Genomic DNA, 26,543 nt, shown 5'->3' with positions numbered 1-26,543 from the left:
GCTGCTGCCACAGCGTCATAGATGTAAGAGGTCAGCGTGGTTACAGCGAGTAACTCACAGTGCTGTACATTTAAGAAATGGCGAGCTTCTGTGCGCGAGCAGTCAGACAGAGCTACTCACTTGTAGCCAAACCTGCACTATCAAGGTAACATATTTCAAATTCGACTTCGTTAACTGCATTGTATCCGTAACAGCAACGCTATGTTCGGTTTGGCAGGGTGGTTTGTCCCTGTCATGTCAGGGAACGGCATAGCAGTAGCCAGCTAGCATATTTTGCAGCGTTCCTCCATAGAGAAGAATGATGGATGACCTTTAGAGTGAAGATTCAGACTGTGGGTGTGTATGTTTGTGATGACCTGACTAAAACTATAGCCTAAAAATCGTATTGCGTGTGTGTGTTTTTTTTGTAACACATACACACAAAAAAACACGCACACGCAATACGATTGTTAGCAATGTCATGCTTAGGCATGACATTGCTAGAAGGATGATGACATAACGTGACATAGGGAACGATGAAGCGTGGCGTGTACTGTCAGATGTGCACAAAAGTGTTTGGGTTAATTACATAAGTAAAAGTAGCAATACCACAGTGTAAACAAATACTCAGTTCGAAGTAAAAGTCCTGCATGCAAAGTTGTACTCAAGTAAAAGTACTGTAGTTGATTTATATTTTGTAGTAATAACATAAATCTGCAAAGTATCTAGTAACTACGTTAAATTAATGTAGTGGAGTAAAAAATACATCATGCCAACATTTGCCAACAATTTAATGAATTAAAAATATTAAGCAGCATGAAATGATACAACTTAAGTAAAGTACAATTACTTAAAAGTTGTACTTGAGTACAATACTATAGGGCAACTGTGGCTTGGAAGGAGTGCCGTCCCTCAAAACTGGTTTCAACCAGCAGCTTGCTGGTTCGATCCCAGCCCGAGCAGGCATCAACATGTCGATGTATCTTTGGGCAAAATACTGAACCCTGAGTTGCTCCCCGATGGCCAATGGTGTGTGAGTAAGCAAGTGGCATTGCTCTGTATGAATGAGGTGTGAATGATGACATGTAGTATGTAAAGTGCCTTGAGAGGTCATAAAGACTGGATAAAGCGCTATATAATCACAATCCATTTATCATATATTAAATGGAATTCTGTATTCCAAAATAATGTTAAAGGAGGGGTAGGTACATTTCAGAAACCGGCTCGAGATACACTTTTTGTTATATTCCATGGAATGCTCTTAACATCCCGATAGCAATGAATATCTTAAGTGCTTTGACAAAAAAACTATTAAAACATTTCATCTGTAGAAGCCGTAATACTGTAAAAAGTACAACCATTCGATGGCCTACCTGCCTGTCAGCCTTCCATCGGGGCACAAACTTATCTTGTGCCCTCATTGGTCATGTTTGTGTGTGTTGGAGGAGGGGCTCTATAAGGTGGCAGATCTATAAGGTGGCAGATTTTCTCCGGTTGTGTATTTTCAAATTCTAGCGATCTCGAGCCGGTTTCTCAAACTTACCTACCCCACCTTTAAAGGCTGTATGTTAATAATAATAATTCCTTGCATTTATTATAGCGCTTTTCCAGTGCTCAAAGCGCTTTACACATTACACATATTTTTATATACATGCAATGGTCACTGTGGACAATACCCACAGGAGCAAGTTCAGGTGAAGTTGTCTTGCCCAAAGACACAACGGCTTTACAGACGCAGCAGCGGAGGGTTTCACCCCTTGATCTGATGATCATTGCACAGCGCACTGTGCCACACCATCCATCTTCACGCCTCGAAGTCATCGAGGCGCTTTTACAAGTACACATTGATATTATACATGTACTGTGGACAATACCCACAGGAGCAAATCCGGGTGAAGTGTCTTGCCCAAGGACACAACGGCCTGACGCAGTGGCGGCAGGAGCGGGTTTCGAACTGGAGTTCCCCAGCACCCCCCTTGATCTGATGATCAGATGCACAGACCACTGCGCCACCCCGTCCCCATGTTATGTCGACTTCTGCTTGTGTCCATCTAAGATCTTTATTTTATGAGCGGAATTGTATTGTATATTGAGGTTGTAATGTATATTCTTTAATTTAATGTAAACTTGAATAATTTACTTAATTTGAATGTAATAATTATGTTGATTGTTGTTTGTGGAAGCGCCAGTGACCAGAGGTGTGGACTCGAGTCACATGACTTGGACTCGAGTCACCAATTTGATGACTTGAGACTCGACTTGACAAAATCAATCAATTCAATTGAGGTGACTTGATCATTTAATTCAGAGGTCTCCAACACGCCGATCGTGAGATGCCGCTAGAAGAGCAGACTCCCGTCGGGGAGAGCAGAATCTCCAGCCGCTCCTACTCTTGCTGAGAATCCTTGCAGGCAGGGGCGGGTCTTTATTTAGCTGGGCCACCGCCAATCATATGCGAGGACACACTAGGATCATACCATTATGTGAAAGAAGGGTGGGGGGCACAGCAGGTGTAGTGGTACAGGCCAGCTGCACAGAGCGACGGATTTAAATGCAAGCGCGTCGGAAAAAGTCAAATGAGCGAAAACCGAAAAAAGAAGCAGCATCTGGCTGCATTTGAATGATATTGGAGAAAGCAAAGCTGAGTGCAGGATTTGTAAAATGAAAATAACCTTCAGAGCAGGGTTTTTTTTGGTAACCACTCAGGACTTATTGCCAGAGGTGGGAGAAGTTCAGATCTAGGAATACTCGGTTACAATAAAAAGTCCTGCATTAAAATGTTACAAGTACAAGAGTATTGGCTTCAAAATATACTTAAAGTACCACCTGCAGAGGGATCTAGATTCAGGTGTTCTTTTCCCCATAGAGACCGCCTCGCTGCACATTATCCCTTGCATAAAGAAAGATTGTGGGTCCCTTATAACATGTTGTACACAGTGGAAATAAACATTCTGGTCACCTCAACATCAGGGATCTTATACATTAAACTCCTTCTGAATCAAATCGTCACGGTAACCTTACCTTACTGATCCCTCTTAAAATAAAATAAAACACGTTACTTTACCAGCAGAGAGAAAATGGATTATTAAATTATTAATGTGACTAATAAAGAGCAGTTTGATTATTAAGTATTATTCTGTTGATTGATGTCATTACATTTGTTAAAAAGCACATAATGACTTGTTTAAGACTCGTTTTGTCAAAGTTTATGACTTGGACTTGACTTGAACTTTCCCATCCTGACTTGAGACTTGACTTGGACTTGAGCGCAAAGCAGAGGCGCGGGAAGGTATTTTGAGTGGGGGTGCTGAGGTGCTGGACTCCAGTGAACACCATTACGGGCACTATAGAGCACGCACAAAAGCACTCCCCACACGCAAACACACAGTACACCCGCGACTGTTACAATGAAGGCTCGATAATCAGCTCACGGCATATAGGCAGGGGTAAAGTGCTATTTTTACGAGTGGGGAGCGGACCTCACCTCTAGGGAGGTCCGGGGGGATGCTCCCCCGGGAAGATTTGTTTTAAATATTGAAGTTGAAAGCATCAATCTGGTGCACTTTGAGAGCAACATTAAGAGATCTATGGATACATCTCTCAACACCCAGATGAAACACAACTGTAAGCAGATGTTCTTTTTCTTTATGGATATTTTACAAATCACTCCCCTTTCAAACTGTATTCTTGTTTTACTGCCATATAGTATTTCATCCTTTATTCTCTTATTTTGTTTATAACGATAATGATCATATGAAGGTGTGCTGCGGAAATAATCTTTTGAATAATTTGTGACCAAACCGTTTGAGACCCACTGAGATAACTTAGACTAAAGTTAACTATCTAAACACTCAGGGTCCTTTAGCTCACCTGAGCCTCTCAGTCTGAGAGGAGAGCTCTCCTCCAGCTTGTTGTTGAACCAACAGCTCCGTATGTCCGTTAGTGCAGCTAGCTAACCAGATGCTAACAACACGGTGCCTGCTGCTGGCACCGGTCCCCCTCTCTCTCACACACACTAAATGCGCTATTTCCGCGCGCGCGCGCACACACACACACACACACGCGCAGCCGAGCTTGAATGACACAAGCACACTTTGATTTACATGCAACTCTCTGATTGGTCTGGTGTCTTGCCTCTGTTGCATTCACTGAACACGGGAAATTACAGTCCTACCGTCCTCTCTAGTGTCATGATGAGGTTCACGTAAAACACGGTTAATGTATTATATTATTGAGGTAGAATTGTCCGGGGCTACAGAACAAACATTCGGGGCAGGCCAAAATATTATTTTACCAACAATGTGGAATTTATTGGCTACATATTACATTATGCACAGCGGGAGCAGCAATAACCGTCAAATAATAATTCAGACAGGGGAGCTCCGCACCCCCTGCCTGCCGCTAGGGGGTGCTGCAGCGCCCTCGGCACCCCCCTTCCCGCGCCCATGGTGCAAAGACTTGAGACTTGACTCGGACTTGAGCGCAAAGACTTGAGACTTGACTCGGACTTGCAAAACAATGACTTGACCCCATTAACTGAGTTTTAAACATCACTTTAAATGGTAGATCCCCATCGGATCGGCGATCAGTATTGGCCGATACTGATTCTGGCGATTGGCCCCAAAATTGGTGATCAGAGCATCCCTAATATATACGTCTAGGCTAAGTGGGCATTAATAAATTAACTACTATTTTTAGATGCATTCAATATCGTAATATGTGAAAATCGAAACAAAAGTACGGTGCTGTACATTTTAGTTATATCGCCTACCATGTGTTTACATTTTAAATTGTTTAAAACTATGGACAAAGAACAAATCCTGCAGTCCATGGGGAACAGCCTGCAACAATTTAATCAATGTTCCCATAGTGTGGAGACGAAACAAAATGTGTCATTTTGCAGTGTACAACTCTGGGAGAAAGAGTCAAAATGAGCAGGATTAGGAAATCTTAAACGGAACCAAAATTATGTTTTTATTTTGGGGACCTGGTACTGCATTTTGGATTTGGTTGTTATTTCGAAAATAGCATGTTATGAGGATTACACTGCCTCGTTGAAGTTTGTTTTTAAAATGTTAAGCTTTTAAAACGTTATCAGGCTACTTTTAATATGCCTCAACATCATGCAAGTCTCCTCCCACTCCTCCACACAGAGCCTCCCCACGGTTGTTATGCACAGCCAGTCAGCAGAAGAAGGATGAGACTGACAAGCCGGAGCAGAGTGCAGCAGAGACTCTCCTGGCCGAGGAGAAGGCCCAGCTGGAGGAACAGGTCAAGGACATGACGGTGAGTCTGTTCAATTTAAAGTTGGATTAACAACCTTAACAGTATTCATTACACTGAAAAACATCCCTATGGAAAAGATTTTGACATCACAGGTAGGTTCTGATAATTCTAAACATAACTTTTTCTTTGCATTTTGATATCTAAACGCAAACAGCCATATAACCAGGGCTGCACATAACTGGTGCGCATGCGCACCTCCGCCAAAAAAAAAGCACTGTCATTTGAAAAAAGGCGCATTTGGGTACCAACATTGAGAGGAGAGAAAAATATATTTGCGAGTTGCATATGAACCTATGATATGAACTCAGGGCCGGCCCGTAGCACTGGCGTAATAGATGTTCGCCTAGGGCGTCAGATCTGGTGGGGCGCTGCGCTGACAGCTCTGGGAGGGAAACAAAATGTTTTGACCGTTGGTGCTCATCCTAATTTTCGGCCTTGATGTAACAATATTCATAATTAAGTAAATGTAAACACCCTTTTCACCCCGGTTACATGTTTCATTTGCCCTGTACGATGGACGCTGTAAGTGATGAAAATGGGGGATGTTGGCTTATCTGGCGCCCGCATATGGAGTAGTGTTAATTTCGTTGACTAAAACTATGACGAAATATGTTCGTCAACGACCTTTTTTTCTATGACGAAAACGAGACGATGACGAGACGGCACCAACGGCAGTAAACAATAACTGTAACGAAATCATCATGCAATATCGTTGACGAAAAGTGACGAGACGAAAATGTAGTTTACTAAATAAAAACTAACAAAATCTCTCTTTACTTTCGTTGACGAAAAATGAGGAGACGAAATATTATCAAAGATAACGTTAAACCTCTGATAGTCAGTTTTTCTCCCAGCAGTTCCATTTCCGGTGCTGCGGCAGAGCAGCAGCTGTTTCTGTGCTGCGCGCGGCGGTACATTTGAATTACACCGGGCAGCGGCACAATATGAACTGTCAGGAAGACTCGGGTCTAACTCATGGTCTAACTAACCTTATTTAACAGAAAATAAAATGGCAACAACAGGGCTTAGGAGCAGTGGTCGCGTTAACCGAATACCCCCCCGTCAGCGCGAGTGAGTGATACATTGTGCACTCGACGGATAATAATGGATTATGACGGAAATGTTACAATCCTGTCCGTCAAAATGAGTGACAACGAAAAAGTCTAAAGCTACCACTGCTTGGGAGAAAGAAACGATGTGATATTTGGGCCCATTTTTGCTACAATGAGGCGGAGAAAAAAAAGCGAATGCATTGTTTTATCAGAAGGGAAGCAATGTGGCCAAAACACAGCTGGTAAAAACACCACAAACCTGACCAGATACTCTCTGCAAAGCTGCTTTCTTAATCATTCAACCTGTGTTTTTCATTAAATAAGGACAAGATAATCTTATTTATTTATATACTAAAATGACAAATTATTGGTTTTGGCTAGACTAGTTTGACTGAAATGTTCTATATAATCTGATGACTAAAAAAGACTCAACAGTTTTCATTGACAAAAAGTAGACTAAAATAATTAGTTTTCTTTGACTAAAATAAGACTAAAATGCTCAGAATTTTAGTCGACTAAATCTTGACTAAAATGTTTACTGTTTTAGTCGACTAAAACTTGACTAAATAAAAACAGGATGAAGGTGACTAAATATGACTAAAAAAGAAATTTAACACGGAACTAAGACTAAAACTAAATAAAAAAATAGCTGACGAAATTAACACTAATATGGAGTCAGATTTTGGTCAATATTCTAGCGCGTAAAACAAGCTACTCACGAGCGGAAAATGTTCTTTTACACGCGCATAAAATGACCCTCGCGCGCAGATTAAACCCCCGCGAGCGGCTCTGCGCTCGCTCGCGAGAGAGACAGCCTTCTTGCTCGCTCGCGGGAGAGACATCCTCGCGGAGTCTGTCTACGCGCACGCGAAAAGTTTCTGGGATTTTGGAGCGGAGCCACTGGACTTTGATTGACAGCTGCAAGGAAACCCGGAGTTGCCAGGTTTGATAAATGCCTGCACTACCAAGAGCCGAGGAGTGACGGCAGCAAAATCAGTTGGACGAGATTGAATGGTTAAATTGTCCATAAAAAGCTATTATATTCGTAAAGTCTACAGCTAATATATATATAATCTTTGAGTAGGCTGTATCTGTCGAAAATTGCTAGCTACTGTCTGCTGTACACTCTTAGAAGGGATGTGTCAAATATGACACAACATGTGTTGAATTTCAACACACCTACAGAGTGTGCTCAGGGACAAAACGTGTTGTGTTTATTTATGTGTAAATCATTTTTACACACAAAATGTGTTACATGCCCCTAACACACAATGTGCAAATTTTACACATTGTGTGTCATAAATGTGTAACCAAGATGAACACACTCATTTGTTATTTCTGCACATTTTGTGTTATATTTCTTTAACCAGAATTAACATTTGATTGTGTTATATCTGCACATTGTGTGTCAATGACAATTACTGGAAGTACCAGGTGGCAGTGTTGTAGTCAAGTCACCAATTCACGAGTCCAAGTCACCCTCGAGTCACCACTCTTCGAGTCCGAGTCCAAGTCCGAGTCACCAAGGGAGAGTCGTAGTCGAGTCCGAGTCCAAGTCCGAGTCACCCAAGGAGTGTCCGAGTCATCATTACCTGTGTTCGAGTCCGAGTCCAATTCCGAGTCACTTAAGAAGAGTCCAAGTCAAGTCCGAGTCACAAGTCTTCATGTATTAATCTTCGTGGATATATGTTTTGAAATGTAGCTGCTCCTCTACATTGCTGTTATCCTGTCTATTGAACTGCTGTGAAGCGAGTTTGGCTACAATTCTTGTAATAGGTGCTATACAAATATAAAGCTTATTTCTAATATTAATATTATTATTATATATAAATAAACTATATTTAAAATGAGTTACCTTTTAGAGAAGTGATTATATTTGTATGCCAATATTTTCCTATGGTAAAGTTTTCGTTTTGCACTTTTATTTTGATAGTAATAAGATCGGGACTCTTATTTTGAAGGAACTTTTACGGGTTAAATCAGTTTACTGATAAAGATTTATCCCCAGAAAGCACATGGCTACTTAGCATGCAAAATGACCATTCTGCATGTTAAGTATGTGCTTTCGTTATCGGCTGAATCTTTATTTATTGATTAGATCACGTTACTCTGATGATAGTGTTCAAGACAGCCTATATGTCTGAACTCGATCCTTAGAGTAATGTGTTACGGAGCCTTCTCTTCTATATTGTTTCCACATAACGAGCATTTTGCGCTGCTCTTTTCCGATGTGGAAGCAGAATGTGTGAAAGCATACAGCACGATGCGGGGTGTGTCTCTAGACATCTCTAGACTGGAATAGCGGGGCCCAGTACGTGAACTCTCCATACAGGATAGAGGACATCAGACTCCAGAGAAAATGTGCTCGAGTCCGAGTCCAAGTCGGAGCGTCAATGTACGAGTCGAGTCCGAGTCATCGTGGGGGGGGGGAATTCACGAGTCCGAGTCCAAGTCATCCTGTGCGAGAATTCACGAGTCTAAGTCCGAGTCGCGTCAATCAGTGCGCGAGTCCGAGTCGAGTCACGAGTCCCGAAAATCGGCACTCAAGTCCGACTCGAGTCCGAGTCCAGGACTCGAGTACTCCATCTCTGCCAGGTGGTGGATATGGTTTTTATTCAAAAAATCGAATGCAAGCATACATTCATTGGACATTTATTTACAAGGATTTCATTAGCACAATATGTCATTAAGAAAATAATTGTTAACATTTAAAAACATTAATATTTTTCTAATTCATCAAATGTTGACAGAATAGATAATTCATAAAATCACACCTAAAAAAACCTTATACCTTGGTTAAAACAAACTTAATCTTCAGCAAACTATTGTTGTAAATGACTTTCAGCTGAGGGAATATAGTGATGAGACTCTTCACAAGGACCACCTGTTCAGTGTTGGATGGATAATTAAGGATTAAAATGAATGACAAGTGAGCTATTTATTTATTTTTCAAAAAGAATACAAAAAGTTCTAGCATACAAATATTACAAATGCGTGATAATAAAGCAATTGGTTATAAAGAATGTCCTTTTGTATCAAGCAAATAAAAAACAATTTTTACAACCAATATATCACTTAAATGCAACAATTATACACATATGGACAACTTTACTATTCAATCTCGTCCAACTGCTTTTGCTGCCGTCACTCCTCGGCTCTTGGTAGTTCAGGCATTTATAAAACCTGGCAACTCCGGGTTTCCTTGCAGCTGTCAATCAAAGTCTAGTGGCTCCGCCCCAAAGTGCCAGAAACTTTTCACGCGCGCATAGACAGACTCCGCGAGGCTGACACTCCCGCGAGCAAGCAAGAGGGCTGTCTCTCTTGCGAGCGAGCTGAGCCGCAGGGGGCGCAGAGCCGCTCTGCAGCCGCAGAGCTGCTCGCGGGGGTTTAATCTGCGCGCGTAAAAGCACATTTTCCGCTCGTGAGTAGCTTGTTTTACGCGCTAGAATATTGACCCAAATCTGACTCCATACTCGCAGCTCACAGCCAAAGTGCGAGTGAGCGTGGGAGAGAGAGAAGGGCACACCGGTACCGGCGCTGTTGTTATTAGAATCGGGTGCTAGCTAACGGATATTAGAAGAAAATGTTTCTACAATAATGTGGAGGGAGAGTTCTCTCCAGTCAGACTGAGGGGCTGATAACTACAGCTCAGTGAGTTAAGTACTCAGAGTGTTAGATAGTTCACTTTAGTCTAAGTTCAAACGGTTTGGTCACAATTTATGTAGAAACACATATTTCCGAGGCTATAATTATTGGGATAAACAGGTAGGCCTACATCATCAGCTACCATGTCTGACAGAGAGGAAGACGGTGAGGAGAACAGTCAGGAGGGTAGTGATTAGGGTTGGGTATCGTTTGAATTTCCACGATTCTGATTCCGATTCTACTATTCGATTCCGGTTCTTAGCGGTTCTCAATTCCGATTCTTTGAGGGGCAGGGTAAAAAAAAGATTAAGTTCTTGTTGAGAAAAACAAGCATATCTGCGTTCTCAGCCATACCAGGAAGAAATGTTTGAACATTTTAAAGCAAAATGCTTCAATCTGGTGCACTTTAAGCAGAATTACTAGAGACCTAGGGAGTACATAAACACCCATATGAAAAAGATCGGTTTACATTTGAATAATTAAATAAGTATGTGAGCATAACCAATAACCAATAACAAATACATGGAACGTATTTTATGTTTGTTGTTCATTCATATCTTATTTTACTATTTTATTTATGCATATTTTTGTATCTCCAGTTTAAAACGATATGTCTGGTTTACTGTCCTATAGTATACCTTAGCCGCGTTCACACTGCGGTACTTTTCCCACAAAGGTTCATGCGAACTTAGTTCATGATCGCGTTCACACCAAAAAGAGCCGGTACTAAAAGTAGTTCATGCGAACCTTTTTACCCCCTCTTTTGAGAAAAGAGCTATATTCCTGATTGGCTGGGCGAATTGCAAACCACGTCCCGTAAAACTCCCAAAAAGTTTTGTGAAGCCGCCATTTTATTATCCTCGCATTAGCATTATTAGCATTAGCCCAACGCAGAAACGCAGAGAGACTAACTTATGGCAACACAAAATAAAACATGGGAGCGTGGAGATGAGGAGGTGGACTTCCGGCCGGGGACTTTGGGCGGCCTGAAGTGGGTTGCGGCCTGCCAGTAAACCCAAAGCAGAAGAAGAAGAAGTGACGTCAGCGGCTTCATTTGCCTAATCCACCCCCAGGGACTTTTTCTGGTGTGAACGCGATCTGTACTTAGTTCATGCGAACTAAAGAGTTCGCATGAACTAAGTTCGCATGAACCTTTGTGGGAAAAGTACCGCAGTGTGAACGCGGCTCTTGGAATGATTTCAAACCTGTTTTATCCCAATAATTATAAAGGAGTGCCTTGGAAATATGTGTTTACATAAATTGTGATCAAAACGTTTGAGACCCACTGAGATAACTTAGATTAAAGTGAACTATCTAAACACTCAGAGTCCTTTACCTCACTGAGCTGTAGTTATCAGCCTCAGTCTGACTGGAGAGGACTCTCCCTCCACATCATTGTAGAAACATCTCTTCTTCCGTTAGAGCAGCTAGCACCAGATGCTAATAACAACAGCGCCGGTTCCAGTGCACCCTCCCTTTCTCCCTCGCTCACTCGCACTTTGGCTGTGAGCTGCGGGTGCCAGATAAGCCAACATCCCCCATTTTCATCACTTGCAGCGCCCATCGTACAGGGCGAATGAAACGTGTAACCAGGGTGAAAAAGGGTGTTACATTTACTTAATTATGAATGTTGTTACATCAAGGCCGAAAATTGAGTATGAGCACCAACGGTCAAAACATTTGTTTTCCCTCCCAGAGCTGTCAGCGCAGCGCCTCCACAGATCTGGCGCCCTAGGCGAACATCTATAATGCCAGTGCAACGGGCCGTCCCTGGTCTCAGGTTACACTGTAGGAAGTGTAGGTACAACGCTACATTTCCCGCCTCGCCGCAGTCATACAGTAGGCTACGGAAAGCGGCGAGAAACATTTCCTCAGGTATCGAAAAGCGGAACCGAAATTCACATTTCTAAATGATGCCGTTGAAATCGAAATGTTGGTACCCAACCCTAGTAGTGATGACAGCTTGTAGGATTACTGGTCGTGCTAATGTTGTCTTGTGTTCACCTCTGCATGTGTGTTCTGTGTTCACATCTGCATGCGTGTTCTGTGTTCACCTCTGCATGTGTGTTCAGTGCTGTGTGTCTGGCAAATAAAGTCAAGACCCCCTCAAAAGTTACGGTTTATTTCATTTTAAGGATGAGCACCAAGCAACATCTCTAGGTGCTCCTTTGAGAACCAGCGCAAAAAAGTTATGTGCACCCCTGCATATAACATCACTGAAAACTGACCTTTTTATAAAACTCATTCTGGGGTGAAGATAATCTGGAACTCGTTTTTTCATATTTGCACGTAGAACAATACAACAATCAACAGAGCTTTATTGTGTTTTGTATTATTCATTTAAAACATTTTTAAAGCAGTCTTTGTGTGGACCAGATTGTTTTATTGACTGCAAAATTCAAATCATTTTGTGTAAAAAATAAATACAAATAAAACTGAGTGATCTCAGTACATAATATTATTGAAAAGTGTTCGACACATAAGTCTGTCTATGAAGCAATTTATAAAAATGCTTCATTGGAGAAAAAGATCCACTGAGAGGTTTCCCATAGTAAATGTAGGATTAGCCATTGTGGTTTTAACCCTCTGGAGTCTAAGGGTATTTTCTCGAATTTGATGTTTTCTTAAATCCCCTTTTTTAAATGTATTTCTTCTAACATGGCACCCCATGTGTTAAATATCAAAATGTTCAGGACAATCTCTGGTATTGCTATATATGTAAATTACTCTCCTTAGAGCACTGTTTGATGAGATAAGTAGCTCAAAAGCTTAAAATGTTACATCCGATTTTCGGAAAATCTTCAAAACTCTTGTGAAAACACAAATTTACTCATGTGATCGAATTGTTTTGGTGTTTTAGATTTGGTTACCAAAGTCTTAGGATCACAAAAGCAGTGAAATATTTGAATTACACTGTATATAAATGTGTAATTCATGTCTAAAATGAAAACAATTTAATTCGAATTTCACCACAGCAGGGACTGAGATACATTAGGACTGAATAATGACTTCATATTACATAGCAAGGTTCATGTGTTGTGTAAAAATACAAATTGAGCATTCAACCTTTTTTTTTCAACCAACAATTTATTATAAACATGTTTTTTTCAACCAACTATTTATATAAATATAAGAAACTGGAAAATCTCACTATTTATAAAATTGAACATCAGAACTTTCAACCAACTATTCATTATAAATGTCAAGACAGTGTCAAGGTCTTTGTCTGTCTTCCAAGACAGTGGGTCTGGCTGCTGTGAAGGTGGGGTGTACAAGTGCTATACGAGACCCCCACGAGACCTCCTTGCTGGCTGGGTTGAAGGTGATGGCTGTGGTGGAGCCTTTGTGCTGAGGTGTATCTTGACCTGGTGGCAGCCGCAGATGGAGGTGGAGGCTACTGTAGTGATGCTGGTCTGCTGGTCCTTGGTGGTGATGGCTCTCGTGAAGGCCCTTGAGCCACAGTAGATCTTGACCCGGGGGCCGGCACAGATGGATGTTGTGGCTGCTGGATAAACGCCGCCTGTGGGCCACTAGGACAGCTGTGAAACATCTCTGTAAAACAAATAAAAATGTAGGACAATAATTACAACTAATTTAATTGAAATAAAGTTCAAGTAAAATGTTGCTCAAGCACAAATAACAATGCACACATAAAAAGAAAGTTTGTGAGGTTGCAGAAGGAGTCTCTCTCGATCTCTCTCACACACACACACACACACACACACACACACACACACACACACACACTTCCAGTTACTTTACTTCAGTATAAAATCACAGACACACGTAGGCTACATCTGATTACAAAGTCTCATCTGTACAGGACGGTAAAATAATAACAGGCACACATAAATAAATCTATGACAAAGTCTCATCTGTACAGAACAGTATGATAAAATAATCGATGGCAAAAACATGTCACTGTAAATGTCTCCGTTGTGGGACGAATAAATGATTCATTTAATCATCTACACATGTAATCTCACTTTTACACACCAAAATAACGTTAACACAGAGTAAACGTTTGCTAATGGAGTCTATTTTGTCCCAAGAAAAAGTTCATGACTATCGATAACAAATATATATCAATAAACCTATTGTTCATTTTTGCGGTATTCCCCACACATTGCCAGTACACTATTACTGTAATATTTACACTTACCCATGTCCAAATAGATCCTTGTTGTTGTCTTTGTGTTCTTCTTCTTGGTGGGTAAGTCTTTAGTGATTTCTCGATGTCCATTGGTCATTTCAGACCATGATGGCTGCCGGCCGAGATTTCCTTGACGGACACACGAATCCACCAATCCCACACAGTGTAAAGTGAAGCTGCTTTGAGCAGCCATATTGGCTGCGGTGCCCTGGTTACAGTCTCACAGGAGATACCGCTGGAAAGCTACCCTTCCAGCGATTCCGAGGATATCTGAATAATGTTTTTACTCCTTATAATATATGATTTAATTATGTAAAATTATGCGCACCTGGACGCGCCGGCGCGTCCACCGACTCCAGAGGGTTAAGGATCAAATAAAAAAACAAAGTAACAATGTAATTGGTATGGTATTAGTGTTTAACTAACAATAGCTCAATAGTCTTCAATCTTTAAATACCACTTCAAAAATAAAGTACTCAACAGACATGGTATCTTAATTTTAAAGTTTAAAGGTCCCCTATTATAATGTTTTTCATCAATATATTACAGGTCTCAGATATATTCAAAACATGTCTCTGAAGTGTTTGGCTCGAAACACCAAACCGATCATGCATTGCAGCATCCCATAAACCCCTCTGTTTCAGCCCTGTTTCAAAAGTGCTGATTCTCTGTCAGTTACTTTAGATCAGTGCTTCTCAAAGTGTGGTTCGCGGACCACTGGTGGCCCATGAGCGCCCCCTAGTGGTCCGTGAGTATATTGGTCAAATTTCACATTTGAAATGAATTAATTAAAGTTTTTCGCACTCTCGCAAGAATATCTCCGCAATGGAGCGAGCTTAAGTTTCACTTTCGATTGCATGATAAGGCCCAGATAAACACCTTCATCACACATGTTGCCACTTGTTTGTACCATTTGTTTTTGGACATTTGTGGAGTTAGGTGGTCCGCGAGTGTTTTTTTATTGGTTAAGTGGTCCTTGGTATGAAAAAGTTTGAGAAACACTGCTTTAGATGAATATGAGGAGGAGCCACTTAAGGCGAGACACCCCAGGTGAATAGGGTAATTTTTTTAACTTCAAGGTATGAGCTAGAAATGTCTCCAATTACTTACAATAAGGCAATTGTTTTTTGTATTACACGTTTTCTGAAATAGCATGTTTAAATATGCAAATGATCCATTATCTCATTAAATATGGACATATTTAAACACATTTCAGGAATCGAAATCTGAACTTTGGATAAAGCCAGGTTCAAAATTCTTGTTTCATTTTGTAGTCATATTAGTATCTAAGGCTTTCACAGAAGAGATATTGGATATCTCTTTATCACTCTATAAATCAGAAAATACTGTCAATAGCCCTAAAATATCAATCTTCGCCATGTTTTTAGGTATACAATGTTGTATAATTCAGGCTATGAATGATATATGAACAAACCCTTCTTGTAAAAGCCTTCATAATATTGATAGGAATATAACTGGAAGTTTTGGTGTATGTACGTGCTACTGAAGTTGACATTTCGAACTCAGAGTAGAAGAAAACACTCATTTTGAGAAAACGACCTTTAAAGATTGCAGTGAGGCGCTAGCTAAACCCTCCTGTTCTTTGGATGATAGCTTGCGCATCGATGCACTCCGTGAAGGTATTTCATGTTCGGGGTCATTTGTTTTTTGTATAATCTTGCTTCGTGCAAGTGACAATTTTTTTCGCCGTTCTTTTGCCATTTTGAGATTTCAATTTCTAGCGGAAAGCTAACCAGGAAGTGTTTTAGCACACCACGTGACGCATCTGAACGAATCACGTTGTCTGAAATTGACACCAGCCAATGAGATTTCGTTTCTTGGTTTAAGACCCCTTTGTGCTTTCACGATTGGTTGCTGATACAAAGGAAATGACCATATTTGGATCCGATGAGATTGTGCAGGAGAGACACAGCTTTCCAACGATATCTCTGTTGACATGGTGCACACAGCGATCGCGATACTTTATGTTACGTTAGAATGCTAACTTTTGGTGAATGCAGGAGAAATCTACAGATGCAAATAGACAAACTATAGTAAAATAAACACTTAAATGTGTATTTTGTACGTTTTCCTTCCAAAAGCCTGAAAGAAAACATGTTATAGAATCAAAATAGCACAAAATCTCAAAATTGACCAGTACTTGAAAAACGATGTTTTTGCCTGCCGTGTCTCGCCTAAAACTACATTTATTTCATGTCAATTCGGCGAACATATGATACATTAAATGATCATCTGGATGATGATTAAAAATAGTTTGTTGAGCCGGTCTGCATTTCCTGATGAAAAAACAAACCGATGCTTTTTGTAGTTGTAGTACACCAACATGGATTAAACGTGTTTTACCACAATGTTGGGGAAATTAATGGATAAAATGCACTTATTATTATTATTATTATTATTCCCACTCCGATCGGGACACTAGGTCCACCGTTTCCCCGCAGCGAGGCTCCCCCCGTTGACAGTTTACGTGGTCTGGGCTGGGTGCACTGGACTGGCCATCGGGACGAATCCCGATGGGCCAGTACCGAAGTGGGCCGGTCGGATAAGTCACTAGCACATCCCCCACTCCCCCCGTTGACAACTTACTAGCGGTACTGAAGTGGGCTGATTTTTAGTCCCATTCCACCACTGGCTACATGACCGTATTGTTGCCCATATTGATGCACCTAATTCCTAAACTTCTAACAGATAAAACATAAACCGATCCTTCAGCCTCATATGAGCTCTCAGACACGTTCAAAATTAAACTGTCATCGCTGTCTGAGCTTGCTGCTGTGTGCGCCATCATGCATTTGCATGCAGATGCTGGGATCTGGAATGGTGCAGCTGGAGCTCTTGGCCCGCAATTACGTCACACATAATTTGGTGGGATTTGAAGAATACCCAAGAAGATCCAGAATATGGTCAACATTGAAGGGGAGATTAATGGTTATCAAAGTAAAAATATCCCAAATCAGTTCAGTAACTGTTTCAAGGGGACAATATTTACTAAAATTGATGGGTTTGGATGATGGGTGAAACCCGTGTCACAGGCTCTTTAAATGCCTGAGCCAAGTGATATTTATTGATTTTTTAATTGAATGTGTTTTAATGTCATGGGCTACTATTCCTACTGTGTTTCCAGGAAAAGTACAAGCGGGCCTTAGCAGACACAGAGAACCTCAGGACGAGGAGTCAAAAGATGATAGAAGATGCTAAATTATACGGTAAGGAATCTCGAACCTATAAACTAAATTTAACGTGGTCTCTGCAAATGATAAATCCTGCAAAAGCTAATCTGTTCAAGACAAAATGTTCCACACTTACATGATTGAATCACTTGATTTATAAAAGGCCAGTTTAAGCCTTTTGGATTGTGTCTTCGTGTAGCTGGAAGTTGGTTTAGTTTACTTGTCAGAAACAATAATAAGTGACTCAAACACTTTGCATGTATAAAACAGATCTCTAAATATACTTACACATTCCACAAATGTTTAAAAAAAAAACTGCAAATAACTGAAGAAAATATATATTGGAAATAATTGTAAAATATATATATATATATATATATATATATATATATATATATATATATATATATATATCCACACAAGATCTCGCCCCGTGGGGTATTGATGATCATGAGGTCTGGGATCAGCCAAGAACTACACGGAGGAACTTGTTAATGATCTCAAGACAGCTGGGACCACAGTCACCAAGAAAACTATTGGTAACACACTACACCATAATGGATCAAATACCTGAACATACGGCCAAGCAGGAGTGGCTAAAGAAGAAGCACATTTAGGTGATGGCTTGGCCTAGCCAGTCTCCGGACCTTAATCCCATATAAAATCTGTGGATGGAGCTGAAGCTTCCAGATGCCAGCATCAGCCTCAAAACCTGAAGGATTTGGAGAGGATCTTCAGAGAGGAGTGGACCACAATCCTTCCTGAGATGTGCACAAACCTGGAGACCAACTACAAGAAGCGTCTGACCTCTGTGTCCAACAAGGGTTTCTCCACCAAGTACTAACACATGCAAGGGGATCAAATACTTATTTCCCACAGTTAAATGCAGATACATTTTTATTTTTTATATAATGTCAATTTCTGGATATTTGATATTCTTACCCTCCATGTTAAAAATTAACCTACCATTACAAGGATGGACTGTTCTTTTTAAGTGGGCAAACTTACAAAATCTGCAAGGGATCAAATTATTATTTCCTCGTCTGTATCTTCCTGTCATTTACACATTTCGATCAATCATTTGTGAATCCAGCAACATGTGAATTAAAAACGCGTTTGCCATTCTAAATTCTTTGATTGTGGATTTGTATTATACAGAGTTTTGAGACAAACCGTCATCCAAAGATCTACTCAGCCATTTCTGGGTGATCATGTGATCCCTTGCTGCTATAGTCGCTTACATCACAAGTACAATAGCAAAGGACTAGTAAGATATGAAATGCTATGTTGTTTTTACTGCCATGAAAAATATATTAAAAATATGATTTGAAGATTATTTTTACGTACTTCCTTAACCTTTAGTACAGATGTTGCGCTTCGTTTCAGACGCCTACCCGTGTGGGTCTGTGATCGGCACGGGGTGGGCCCCTGCTGAAAAGGAAAACCCCCCCGCAGGACTTGAAACGCCCCCTTGATAAATACATTTAATTTTAATGAAACCAGCTGCAATGGATCATGGATCCACCAGGGGGAGCCGTGAAAAGCTGCCACACTGGAACTCATGTGAAATAAACAGCTGATCTACAGGTATCTGATATAGCGGATATTTGTTAAGATCCATATGTCACGGATAGGATCATATTGTGCTAAATAAGAGACATGTAATCATTTACTAAACATCACCATGTTTTTATTTAACAAAATAATGTTTAATTCACGTTGGCGTAAATACAAAACCATCGCTATGTTTTTAGATCAGGAAATGCATCCATGCAGGCTCAAACAAACTATTTTCAATCATCCACATGATCATTTAATGTATCATATGTTCGAGTTGAAATGAATGCACAAAATTTAATCCACGTGAGTTTACAACAACAAAAATAATCGCTTTGTTTTTATATCACATCCGACCGGAGGAAAATGCAGCGGCTCTCATTACCGATCATCCTAATCCCACGGGCAAACAATAATATGTACAGTGTTAATAGTTTACTGTATTATTAGTGTCTAATATTACTGGGGATTTCGGAATGGTACTGGATTTTGATTTATTGTATCGGCTTCATATCGCAATATATTCCCGAAGTCTGAAATGCAAAAATGTCCCGCATTAGGGCAATTCACCCTACATTTAATCATTCAAACAAAATCATATTTCGTTTCTTTTTAACGAAATAAATGTGGTTTAATCCACATCATTTACTGTGTTAATTGTTTACTGTAGTATTGTGCACATTACTTTTCGCTGCTTGTTGCACCTGGTTAGAAGCTAAACTGCATTTTGTTGTCTCAGTACCTGCAATATGTGCAATAACAATAAAGTTGAATCTAATCTTGAGCAGGAACAAATGTATTTAGGCTACTTAGTACATATCTGACATAAACGATTAAACACATTTGTGCATTCTTTAAACCGAGTCAAGCCGAGTCCGGAGGTGGCAGCACATTAAAGTGTGCACCTGATTGTTTAACTTGAAGGTGCCTGATGACATTTAATCATTCAAACAAAGGCCTACTGTGTTAATTGTTTACTGTAGTATTGTTTAACTTGAAGGTGCCTGATGCAGAGTCCTGCACGGGTCTGACTTTCAAGACCCGCTCCCGCCCCAGGACGTGCAATACCGAACCCGCCCAGCTACCTGATGTGAACCTTTCCAGAAGAACTCTAGCTCGAATGGCCTTTGTATGTATACAGTAGGCCTACAGTATAGCCCAACCATGTACACCTTCCTTTTTTCCCATCCAAAGTTTGAACTGGATAAAGGTAATGGTTATCGATGGTGCTTTTATAGCCTATTGTATAATAACTGTGATTTATATTGCTTTTCAAATGCATATATGGCCACCCATTTACACGACTCTTCCCGTCAAGAATATGAATAGAACTTAGGTAGATCACTTTACATTTCCGCAAATTAATTTTTAATCACACACGTCTCCCCACGTCTCCCCGTCCCGAAAATGATAAATAAAATAAAAAGAGGAAACAATTTTCAAGTTCAGTTTTCAGCATTTTATTTAAAATAACTGACATAACAGACACCATACTGTCGGCCTATCTGCTGCGGAAACCAGGACGAGCTATTTCGGGATCTGTTTTTCGGGGGCTCCTCAGTCTCTCATTTACCCGGCTCCTGATGTTATGCCACTGGTCAATGTTCAGATTTGGGAACCAATTGGAAACATAGGACTCAATCTTTTTCAACCTCTTGACGGGAAAAAAGGAAGGTGTAAATGGTTGAATGATGAATAAACAGTGAGGAGGGTTACAGTATGAATACACTAGATATACACAGCAGCCCAGCCTGTGAGCAGTATGAACACCAATAAGCGCTCAGCTCGAGATACCAGCGAGTCGAGAGAGAGAATGATTTCTGCATTTCCTCTTTTGGTTTGATTAGGACACATCCTGGGGATTGTGTTTACAAACATTGACCAGACCGTTCACCAGCAATTTACAACAGGCTTATTATATTTACAGCCCTTAAGATACACTTTTGTGTTTAACAGCTGACCACCATGACATACTTTGTTTTAGTAGATTTCGCATGAGAGCACATTGTATAAATATGAGCATTAAATTATATGAATATGAGAACAAAATGCATGAATGTGTGAGTGACAATATATGAATGTGTGCATTGAAATATGATAATATGGGAGCAAAATGTATGAATGTGTGAGTGTAAATATATACGTGTGAGAGTGAAAATGTATGTATAAGGAGAATGTGTGTAAGAGTGAAAATATGCTGCATTTTGAATGTCCGATAGTCCACCATTTCCACCGGAAATATCAAACATTTAACAAAAGTGAAAAACAATTAACAAGACTTAACGTATTCATCATAAATTATATTTATTTCGTATGGATGTAGGATTTTGACTTTGTTTAGAGCGGTGATCTTCTATATGAACATTTTGGACCCAAAATCACAAAAAAAAACGTAAAAACAGATTTTGAAAGTGATATTAATTTTCATATAGGTAACACAAACATACATAACGAAACCATTTCAAAGCTGGAAATATATACATGGGATGTCACTATGATAATGTGAACGTTTGATTGAGGTAGCATGGGATTTCATTCTCTCTTCAGTCTCCCGCCGCCTCTCTTCGTCTCCCGCCGCCTGTCTTCGTATATCTTCGTCTCTCTCCATTTCCCGCCGTCTCTCTTCGTTTCGTATCACTCCGTTTACCTGATTATCTCACCCCCTCCCTGGTAAATACATCCTGTTGAGCAGAATCTACAGTTTCCAGTATTTTCCGTTTCGTAAAATGATAAAATACGGCGAAGATATTAAAATATGTGCTTCCATTATTCATACTTCTGAAATATATCTGTATTAACTTTATATCATCATATGTCCGTGTTTATTGGGTCTTTTTGCATGAAACAAAGACTGGCATATAGTTTCAAGCCAGTACTTTCGACAGAAATACACATATACATCCTGTTGAGCAGGATCTACAGTTTCCAGTATTTTCCGTTTTGTAAAATGATCAAATACGGCGAAGATATTCAAATATGTGCTTCCATTTTTCATACTTTTGAAATATATTAACTTTATATCATCGTATCTCCGTGTTTACAGGGTCTTTTTGCATGAAACAAAGACTGGGATATAGTTTCAAGCCAGTACTTTCGACAGAAACACACGGCAATGTTGTCCGGACTGTTGTTTTTATGCGGCATCGGCTTGAACAGGTCATGTGATCTGATCACGCCGGCGTGACGGTCGACTCCAAAGGGTTCATATTAAATACATATAAGTATTTTTACAACTTGTATTTAGAAATACTCTGTTGTAATTATTGATGCAGCATAAATGTATTCATCCATTCAATGTGGCATCTGCTATAATGGGGTTAATGTATGATATTACTTAATAATACAATACATTATAATATATGATATGATAATTACATTTTAGTTTTATTCATTTCTTATTTCATAGTTTCTCATTATTATTATTTGTATCGCTCATCTTATTTTTGATTTTATTAATCTGTGTGAATCTGTGCTGTCCTGTTTTTCACTCTCACCTTGTTTCTGTTTGAACTACTGAATTTCCCCACGGGATTAATAAAGGTCCATCTTATCTTATTTTAATGTATAAATTGATTTACTTTAATCTACTGTACTGTGTAAAAATACCCCAACAATATTACAAGAAATATACTGCATAAAGCAAACTATATACTTTATTTGATCTAAAATATTGATATTTCTACAACACCCAGTTATCTTTGTGTGTTTTGTGAATGAAGCGCCATCTCATGGTTAAATCCTGTAATTGAACAAATGGGGAAATTGGGCAACGCCCTCTACCAATTTGGCAACACCCCCAGCCACTGGCATCCGCCGGGCTTTTGACTGGGACACACCCATTTGAGTCTGATTTGGAGTGCTCCATCTGTACAAGCTTAAGAAGCAGTTTGCATGCCCACTGGGATTTAAAAGTTGCACACAACAGGATTATCAAAGACCCCATCACCCCAGCAACAACATGTTCTGTCTGCTGGCTTCTGACAAGCGGTACCACCGCATCGGGACAAAGACCATCAGACTCAGTTCTATCCATAAGACTAAATGGAGTTCTATCCATAAGACTAATGCCTGGACTATACTATACTGCACTATTTTAAATGTGTTTTATTTCTTGCAATTGCATTGTTGAGGAACCTGTGACCCAACTTGCCATCCGGTAATGTCAGCATGATACAATCGGTAGCAATATAATATGTATCCTGTTGCAGGGATTATGAGTCAATATATCCTGACACCATAGGCAAAACGAATATTGCACATCTTATTTCAGCAAAAATGTCCTAGAACAAAAAACTAAAATCTGAGTAAAAAAAATAAAGTCTGCAGTTTTAATGCAATCAAAACATTGGGAATTTCATTCAACAAATTCCTTATATGGGATCATAATACCATAAACGTAGTACTTCAACATACACTACTTAATTACCATTAGCATACTAAAACATCTACTTCAATCTAGGGCTGTGCGATTATGGCAAAAATCATAATCACGATTATTTGGGTCAATAATTGATATCACGATTATTTTGACGATTATTCATTGACCATTTATTGAACTTTAAAACAAATAATATTTTACCAATAAAAAAGATCAACAAATATGTTGGAGCGCACTTCCAAAACCATACTAAACATATATTATTAATATGATAAATAAAAATAAATTCGACCAAAATAAATTAAATCAAATATGATGCAGTGCACTGTCACAACCTTCTGAAAACTCCTTAACATATAGCCAACATGTTGGTAAAACATATTCAACATATTCCACTCAGTTAAACGTTGAAGGCTGGCCAACCGTCATGGTCCAGAAGTAACAGGAAATAAATGTTGAACTACGATTTAAGACCAAATAAAAATGTTTAGGCCACCATGGCAAATGCTGGGAGGGCTGCTCATTTGCTCATTTGCTCATCTCTTAAAGATTGTTTGCAAGAAACACCAGCCTGTTGACATGGTCTGGTTTCAGAGATGAGCGCAGGCAGGTGACAAGCCACCTGGACTGAAGACCCTCAGCCACGCCCCGACACATGGGGTGACGCCGGCCAATCACAAAGCTTTGATGCGTTCAAGTGCATTATTCTGGCACAGGAATATTATGTTACAGGACATTAACGATAAAACAGAATATTGTTGTTCTATTTTTAGACACATCTCGCGATCGACTGGTTGGGCACCCCTGGGCTAGACCATAGGTCTGTTGTGGTAGCAAAGTAGTCAGCTGAAGCCACATCTCTCTCAACTTCCCCACGGCATTTGTCATATAGTGCAGGCAGCGCAGACCTGCTGAAATGATACCGAGACGGCATCGCGTAACGCTTGTCCAACGTGTTGACAAGTTGCTTGAAGCCCTGGTTGCTAACAGTGCTAACTGGGCACATATCTTTAGCGATGTGAAATGTAATGGCAAAGTACTTGCAAATAGGGGAAATAGTTTTACCCTTCTTTTTAACGAGTTGCTGCTCTTGTTCTGACATCTTCGCTCGCGCTGAACACCCACAACACATGTCACTCCCACGTGGCCGAGTGGGCTTTTAGGGAGGGGCGAAAGCGCACCCAGCAAAATAATCGTATTTTGTCAATTATGCTGTTTTCATAATCGTCACAAGCCATAATCGTAATCGCGATTAAAATACGATTAATTGCACAGCCCTACTACAAACATCTGTATTTGTATTGTTTTATTAACTTAGCATTACAATTCACTTATGCCCAGTACTCATTTTTACTTGGAGCTTAAACACCACATAATGCAGCTCAAAGCTTCATATTTTGATCATCCACTTGGGACATCCCAGTCCCTGAAACATCCAACATGATATCACTGCTTTTTGTCCAATTAGAGCCACTGTAACAAGTAATTGATGTCGGGCATATGGTTTTCTTATGGTGCGTTCACAGCGGACGCAATGCGCATCTTTGCATCGCTTAAATGGCGTGAGTTTAACTTATCTCAATGTTTGACTTTTCTCCAGTTTCTGAACAGATATGAGGAGCAGCTGTGTGCTGTCGACTCGAGCGTCACACACATTTGAAGCTCGAGTTGAAAACATTTAACTCTGGGTGAATTTGCGTCTATCCGCATCTTTGCATTGACTTTTCATGTAATCGCGACGCTCCAAAAAATCTCATCACGTCCGGTGTGAACACACCCGTAATGGATACATAACATTTATGATGAAAAGTAAGAAATCATAAGCATGTTGAATAATGTTGTAAATTGCTTCCATCCCCAGGGATCCAGGGCCTTTGTAAGGATCTGCTGGACGTGGCTGACATCTTGGAAAAGGCCACAGAGAGTGTGCCCAAAGAGGAAGTTACAAGCCAAAACCCACACCTGAAGAACCTGTATGATGGCCTGGTGATGACTGAGATCCAGATTCAGAAGGTCTTCACAAAGCATGGCCTAGCCAAGCTCAATCCTGATGGCCAGAAGTTTGACCCCTACGAGCATGAGGCCCTCTTTCATGCCCCTGTGGAGGGCAAGGAGCCTGGCACTGTAGCTGTAGTAACCAAAGTAGGCTACAAGCTTCATGGGCGCACCCTCAGGCCAGCATTAGTGGGCGTAGCTAAAGCTCCCTAGAAGTGATTGTTTAACTGACCAAGTGGCATTTCCTTTGTTGCCAGAGTAACAGATGACCTCTGGGATAGCAACATGAAGGGTCAAAGAGACGGGAACCCAACTCAACAGAACTTTGTATCTTGACATTATCCCTCAGTTTTTAACAGATACATTTACACCTACACTTTGTCTGGCACGGAACTGTCAATACTGTAGACTTTGGCCTTGTCATCAGTTATGCGAGTCATTTCAGAGTAAGTTATTGTCAGAATTTAATGATAATTTAAAAAAAAAACTCACCCAACCACTGGCAGCAGCTTTTATGTCAACATCAATGAATCTTAACTAAAAGATAAATATGTTTCACAAAAAGTTTAACAAATGATCAATACATTTTTGGAGAATTTGTTGAGCTAGAATGAATCCATCCACAAATTGAGTAGTGCTGATTCTTTACTGCTGATATCATTCCGGACTTTCGTTTAAAGCCCTAATTATCTTGACATGCACCTCTTTGGTTTTCTTGTTTGAGTTAATAATGTGAATAGAGCAAGGAACAGTACTTGATGACCTGAAAGGTTGTGATTTAACTTGGTCAAAATCTTTCTCTTCATGTAGTCAGGAACAGGCTTCAGTAAACCAGCCTCAGTAAATGTAATGTTTGTGTGATGATTTGGCTTTGTGGTGCCTGACAGTAATGTTACAGCTTTATCTGTAAAACCATTTAAATGTCCTGCATGGATAATTGTCCAAACTGACACTGCATCCGAATTAAATGATCAACTTTCGAAAGGAATCTTGGGTAATGCTTTTCGTTTACACATCTCTTTTTCCATCTTTGTGCAGAGATTTTCAAGATGTAGGCCACAGAGGGAGAGACGAAGATAATGCGCATTACTCGTGCATTATCTTTTTAGTAGTACTACATTATAGCATGTAGTACTACTAAAAACAAGGAATGTTGGATATTACAAAAAAAAAGGTTTTATTTATATATACAAGCGGGCAGCAGGAGCGGGGCTGTCAGCATCAGTTTGTAGATGGTATTTTAAACTCGATGCGCTCTGAAACTACGGGGCGGCCGAGGAAAAAAAATACACATGCGTTAATCGCGT

General features: G+C 40.1%; 1 protein-coding gene across 1 annotated transcript; it reads left to right on the top strand.

The window, feature by feature from the left end:
• grpel1 (GrpE-like 1, mitochondrial) lies at positions 1-26,220 on the top strand. The gene is made up of 4 exons (XM_034105999.2): positions 1-145; positions 5,133-5,265; positions 17,261-17,342; positions 25,103-26,220. Exons 1-4 carry the CDS (start codon positions 78-80, stop codon positions 25,447-25,449), a joined length of 630 nt encoding a protein of 209 aa, XP_033961890.1. The 5' UTR covers positions 1-77; the 3' UTR covers positions 25,450-26,220.
• Positions 26,221-26,543: the final 323 nt, after the last annotated feature.

This window comes from Pseudochaenichthys georgianus, chromosome 18 (genome assembly GCF_902827115.2).
Source record: "Pseudochaenichthys georgianus chromosome 18, fPseGeo1.2, whole genome shotgun sequence".
In the NCBI taxonomy this organism is placed as follows: domain Eukaryota; kingdom Metazoa; phylum Chordata; class Actinopteri; order Perciformes; family Channichthyidae; genus Pseudochaenichthys; species Pseudochaenichthys georgianus.
This window is presented reverse-complemented; position numbering and strand designations above follow the sequence as displayed.

Bases quoted from the DNA above. Each gene is read 5' to 3' on its own strand.
- grpel1 (XM_034105999.2), top strand. From the start codon at position 78: ATGGCGAGCTTCTGTGCGCGAGCAGTCAGACAGAGCTACTCACTTGTA. The intron at 5,266-17,260 runs GTGAGTCTGTTC...CTGTGTTTCCAG, and splicing joins AACAGGTCAAGGACATGACG to GAAAAGTACAAGCGGGCCTT. The intron at 17,343-25,102 runs GTAAGGAATCTC...TTCCATCCCCAG, and splicing joins AGAAGATGCTAAATTATACG to GGATCCAGGGCCTTTGTAAG.